The sequence below is a fragment of the Electrona antarctica genome, assembly GCF_951216825.1.
Source record: "Electrona antarctica genome assembly, chromosome: 7".
In the NCBI taxonomy this organism is placed as follows: Eukaryota; Metazoa; Chordata; class Actinopteri; order Myctophiformes; family Myctophidae; genus Electrona; species Electrona antarctica.
This window is the reverse complement of record NC_136812.1, coordinates 5,490,418-5,496,388: the sequence shown is the minus strand read 5'-3', so window position 1 is coordinate 5,496,388 and position 5,971 is coordinate 5,490,418. Positions and strand designations below refer to the sequence as shown.

At 41.8% G+C, this 5,971-nt stretch overlaps 1 protein-coding gene across 1 annotated transcript; it reads left to right on the top strand.

Moving 5' to 3' along the window:
* The first annotated feature begins 216 nt into the window (after positions 1–216).
* LOC306926736 (vitelline membrane outer layer protein 1 homolog) lies at positions 217–5,637 on the top strand. Its single transcript, XM_079506143.1, has 4 exons — positions 217–276; positions 3,094–3,269; positions 4,882–4,988; positions 5,191–5,637. Exons 2-4 carry the CDS (start codon positions 3,096–3,098, stop codon positions 5,483–5,485), a joined length of 576 nt encoding a protein of 191 aa, XP_079362269.1. The 5' UTR covers positions 217–276; positions 3,094–3,095; the 3' UTR covers positions 5,486–5,637.
* Positions 5,638–5,971: the final 334 nt, after the last annotated feature.

Here is a 5,971-nt window from a genome sequence, read left to right as displayed (position 1 = left end):
TCCTGCTGTTACTGTTTGGGGTCACGACAGGTTGACTGAAGTTTTTAGATGTCGAAATCATAACGGGCAAGGTTTCGACATCTAAACAATTAATCATTCATTTGATGTCGACATAACTCATTTGTGTTCAGAGTGAAGCGAGAAATGGGGGAGGGACCTATAAGAGATGCTGCTATATATATTTCTGGTCATTTGTGTCAAATAACCAGAAGCTGTTGAAGACGCGAATCCAGGCGGCACACATCTCCATTCAGACGACACATATCTTCATTCCAGGTAAATTAACCTTTAATTTATCTAACTAGACCTGTACGTGCCCGTCGCAGTCGGCCACCGGCCTACTTGGGAACGATGCAACTTGGGAACCTATAGCACCCGTTTTAACTGTCAGCCGGTGTCCCACATGGAGATCTGTGTATGTGCCTGTGTTAGTCTACTTGCCAGCCCATAGAGCCCCATTGTGAACCTGGACATGTTGAGTACACCAAAGTTTTATGCTAGAAATGTTGAGTATGGGTCCCCAGCATGTAGAAACTGCCGGATGCTAACTTGCATATGTTGAGCAATTTTCATAATTGGCATAATATGTGACCATACCATTAACAACCTATAGAAGGCAAAATATTCAAAATTTCTACATACTGTAAAGCTTGATGAAATTTTGATTTATATTTTCCTTATATGTTGTTAATGGTATGGTCACATATTATGCCAATTATGAAAATTGCTCAACATATGCAAATTAGCATCCAGCAGTTTCTACATGCTGGCGACCCATACTAAACATTTCTAACATAAAACGTTAGTGTACTCAACATGTCCGGGTTCACATTCTGGCATACTAGACTATGTACTGAAAAGTGTACTTGGCAATCAATTCGGCCCACTGGCAGAGCCTGATTGGTTGAGCCTCAATTGGCTGAGGCAGAGGCTGGAAATTGCACAGGTGAAATGAGTTGGCCTCATTAGGCCCACTGGCAGAGCCTGGTCCAGGTGAAAGGAGTTGGCCTCATTAGGCCCACTGGCAGAGCCTGACCAGAGCCTTTTGTGGTGGTTCTGGAAAACCGTGGGTCCGACCGACTCGATACCTGGCACTGCACTCCCTGTGGGGGTGTGGAACACGTGTGTCGAATGTGAAGTCGGTGGGTCAAACGGTTCTTGAGTTACGTGCATTACAACCGTACGCACGCACACACGCACGCACGTACGCAGAGACGTGGCGCATTTATAGTAGGATGTAAACACAATGTTTACTCGGTGATGGAAGAAGTACTCACGTTCTTTTACTTGAGTAAAAGTATCAATAACCTATTGTAGAAATACAATAGTTACAAGTTTGGCATTCAAGATTTCCTCCAGTAAAATCTAAATGTGTCTAATAAATAAATAAGTTAGAAACACATTTCACATTTGTTGATAAAGCGTTCAATCGATCAATCGATCGATCCACAATAACATTGTGCTCTTTCTGTCTTCCTGATGCCAGCAGCGTTTCTTTATAGTACTGTGACAATGGCCCCCAGAAATCGGCATACCCCTACCGGGCTTAGGACCAAACACAACATAGTTTTTCCTCATCTCTAAGGCCTCCCATACATGAAATGGATTCTTGTATAAAAATATTTTACTGTAAAAGTGGTGAAATTGATATTTAAAGTCATACACCTCAAACTAAAAATACCTGTCCGTCTGGGGATTAAGGCATATAAACTCATGTAGATTCACAATGGAAGCTCTGAGAGGTTTACAACTTGGCATACCTGAAGCCAGGACATCCCTCTACATTCTAGAAAAATAATAATGTCAATATGTGAATTTAAATATGAGATATAGTCATTTGAACACATACCTACATTAGGCGAAAATGTAAATCTGTATAGTGTCTTCTTTACTTTGCAGTGACTCTGACATGGATTGTCATAGCAACACACAATTGTGTAATTGTAGCTTGCATACTCGTGGAGTTATGGCTCTAAACGTAAATTGTGTCCCAAATGGGGGGAATAAAACAGTCCTAATGAAATCGACAGTATTAGTTAGTGTGGTTGCACCAACACACTATTGTTCTCTGTCCGATATTTTTTTGCCAGCAAGGTGCTTTTTGAGGGAGGTTTAATGTTTATTTTTGTTCAATGTTTTTTTTTTAAACGCCATTGCCAATAAAGGGAACATTTGCGTCATATTGTCTCTTTATTGTTAATGGCATTTAATGTGTTTACACCGTTTGTTTCACATCACCATTACATCACCTAATCAACATGAGTTAGACTTTAATATATTAGCCCCCCTCACTTCACACAGGTGTGATTTGTGTTAACTTTTGCACAACAGAAAAGTGAAGCTTTTATGCTTTTATGCTTCACACAGCATAAAAGCAGTCGTGCGCCCCTCCCCCTCACACAACACAATGTTGGGTCAAACCATGTGACCTCCATTGGAAATGCATTGGGCCGCTGGGCGGCCATGACACAACACCCAACGAGCACAGAGAATTGCATGAAAGGTGTGAGCTCAGCCTTAGCATGAGTTAGCTGCCTTCTCTTCCAACACTTCAAATGCTTAGAGCAAGCATAAACAACATGGCACCACACTTTATAATCAACTTCATAGATGTCACTTGTGCACTTCTCTCACCTGTAGAATGCAACCAAACAGAGAGATATCTGAGCTAACTTCCTGCTAAACAAGAAAGTAGCGTCAGACAGCAACTCATATGACCAACTCACTACTATTAAAGTCTACTAAACAAAAAGAGTGCAGATAATATTTCCACTGTGTTGAGCGTGCCTTTTCCTTGTTCCTTGTGTTGCACCACACACGCACGCACGCGCACGCACGCACGCCACACACACACAGCTCACACACACAGCTATGTTGTGCCAAAAACTGCCTTTGAGTTGAGCGCGCCTTTGCCTTGACACACACGCACACGCACCCCCCCCCCCTCCCTCCCACACACACACACACACACACACACACACACAAAAAAACAGTGGTATTTCATTACTTTTCACTGGGAAAACGAGTCAGTCCACTACATGGCTTCTCTATATAAAGCCCCACATCGTTTCTGACTCCCAACTTATTCTACAGCCATGTTCCTGAACATCCATGTGGTGGTGGTGGTGGTGTTGGCTCTATGCACACAGCAGCTGTCAGCCAGGGAATACTACCAAACGCTGAGGGTTGAAAACGGTGCCCGCTTGGGCTCCTGGGGCCCCCTGGAGATGTGTCCATTAGACTCTTACGCTGAGGGCTTCAGTATGCGGGTGAGACAATTTTCTTTGTAAAAAACGTAGGGTAAGTGATTTTGTTTGGTTAAAATAAGTGTTCTACATGTAGCTCTACACATGATATAGATTGTTCAGTCTAAGACAAACACTCTGACTCTATACCAATGATTACTATCAGAATATGATGCTTTCATCTTTAAAAATAAATAAATAATAATAATAATAATAATTATATATAAAGAAGAAGAAAAAATATATATATATACATATATATATATATATATATATATATATATATATATATATATATTTTTTTTTTTATATATATCCATCAGGCAGAACAGGCAGTGGCCTGGGGCATCATGAGGGGAGGGGGGCATCATGAGGGGAGGGGGGGGGCATCCACCAAGCAAAAAACAACAACACAGTGGGGGCCATGGTCATTTTTCAAGGGGGCATCACGAAAAATCCTGCCTAGGGCACCAAATTGCTCAGGGCCGGCACTCATGTGCCATATGTGATGTGAAGTCTTATTAATGACAACATTTCGTTTCTTTATTGATTATTTCATGTTGAGATATTAACTGCTGCTTTATTGCACTGGGCGCAACCTTGATTAGAATAAATGCATTGCAGCATGTCATGCATGTGGCAAAGTGGATGTCAGATTCATATTATTCACAGTATAGGCCAAATTGAAAGAAGGTTTTAGTCAAAACACAAAACGTTTTACATTGTGTTTGCATAAATGTCTGAATGCAACTCGATCGGCTAGTGGTCGCACTCTATAAGTATCCTTTCCGAGCCATGAGGCCCATGGGGCAGGAGCCTATCTCCTGTTTTTGTAGCGTGAGGCAGCTTGATGTACAAGTACACCCCCTGGACATGACGCTAGTATGTCGCAGGGACTTACCCCCAATCCAACCCTTGATGCTGAGTGTCAAGTAGGGAGGCACTGGGTCCCATTTTTAGAGTATTTGGTATGGCCAGGGATTGAACCCCGACCTCCCAGTCTCAGGGTGGACACTCTAACCACAAGGCCACTGAGCTGGTCGCACTCTATATGGTATAGCTATTGAGGTTGTCAATGTTAGTCATTGTTCTGTCATTCCAACACTGTATTGGTCCCCAAAAGGATATCCTGAAATCTACTGTCCAAGTTGTTCAGCACACCTTCATGAACCCTATGGAAAGAACCCTAGTGATGTTGGTATACCCCATGGCCTTTCATCTACCACCAAAAAAAAGGAAAAAGCTGATAAACAGCTAAAAGACCTCGTAGACCTACTAGGCTGGGTGCTGGATCCAAAAATGCACACTGGTATGCTCCCATTTACAATGCAATCGGTAACGTTTAGACTCCAACATGGACGGGGACTTTTATTCTTGTCTAACCTTTCACCTACAACCATCATTATATCCAAAATGTCAAACTTTTCTTATTTTTTCCCCACAATCCATGTGGCACTTTGGTCAAACTGGGGAGAGCAGCATGGCCTCTATAGGAGCTGCTACAGGGGCTTGTTTAGACCCTAGTCTGTTTTATACTACTATTACTACTACTAATACTAATACTACTTCTAATAATATAATAATAATAATAATAATAATTATTATTATCTCTGCTTGTGTTGTTTATTGTATACAGGTGGAGTCCAGGCAGGGTGACGGTGATGACACTGCAGTGAACGGCATTCGCCTGACTTGTGTCAAAGATGGGAGACAGTACGGTACTGTGGACTCAACCTATGGATAGTGAGCATATGACACCTATAAATTCACACTTTACACAATATTCATTCATTATATTTTTACACATGGGAATAAATAAGACGTCGCTGTCGGCCACATTTGAACTTTATTTTGTCCGTAAATTAACGCAATACTACAGCGTCATACAAAAGTATCAGATCCACAAGTTTGAAACGTAGTGTTTCTGTGTGTTTTTCTCTCCTAGCTGGGGTCACTGGACACCCGCGATGTCGTGCAGATCCGGGGCGCTTACAAGGTTCAAGCTGAATGTGGAGACAGCCAGTGAGGGCGACGACACTGCCGTCAACAACATCAAGTTCGTATGCAGCGAAGGTGACTTCATCGAAGGCTCTGGCATGCCGTGGGGGAGCTGGGGAAGCTGGAGCCAAATATGTCACAGTGGAGGAAGAATCTGTGGGATCCAGACTCGGGTGCAGGGACGTCAAGGGCGTGGAGACGACACTGCTCTTAATGATGTGCGCTTTGTTTGCTGTCGTTAATAAAACAAAAAGGCTGTGCAAAATGTCCCATCCCCTCCTAATATATTAAACGTTTACCTTTGAGGGGTTCAGTGGGACTTCTTTCTATATTAAAAGCAAAGTAACTTAATGTTAATTAATTAATCAAATAAAGTCTTTGTTCTTGCATACAACTTAAGGGATTCATTGTTCCTTGGTGATTGACTTGAGATTTCAGCTGTAGGTTAACTCTGACCTTATGTATAAAATGAGTTGAGTCTATTAGATGTGGATTCTCTGATGAAGGCTCACTCAGCCCAAACGCGTAAATGTTCCATTTTACAGACAGCGAAGTTATGAGTGTCTTAATGTGTTGATAAGTAATGCAAAGTGTACATTGATGATATTGTCTGGATGTAAAAAATAATCATTTGAAGACGACTAGATGTAATCTGAACCAGTTGTAATTATTTTGGGAACTTTTTGTAGAGTGTCAATTTTGGTGTCAACATTTTAATGTTTAGTATA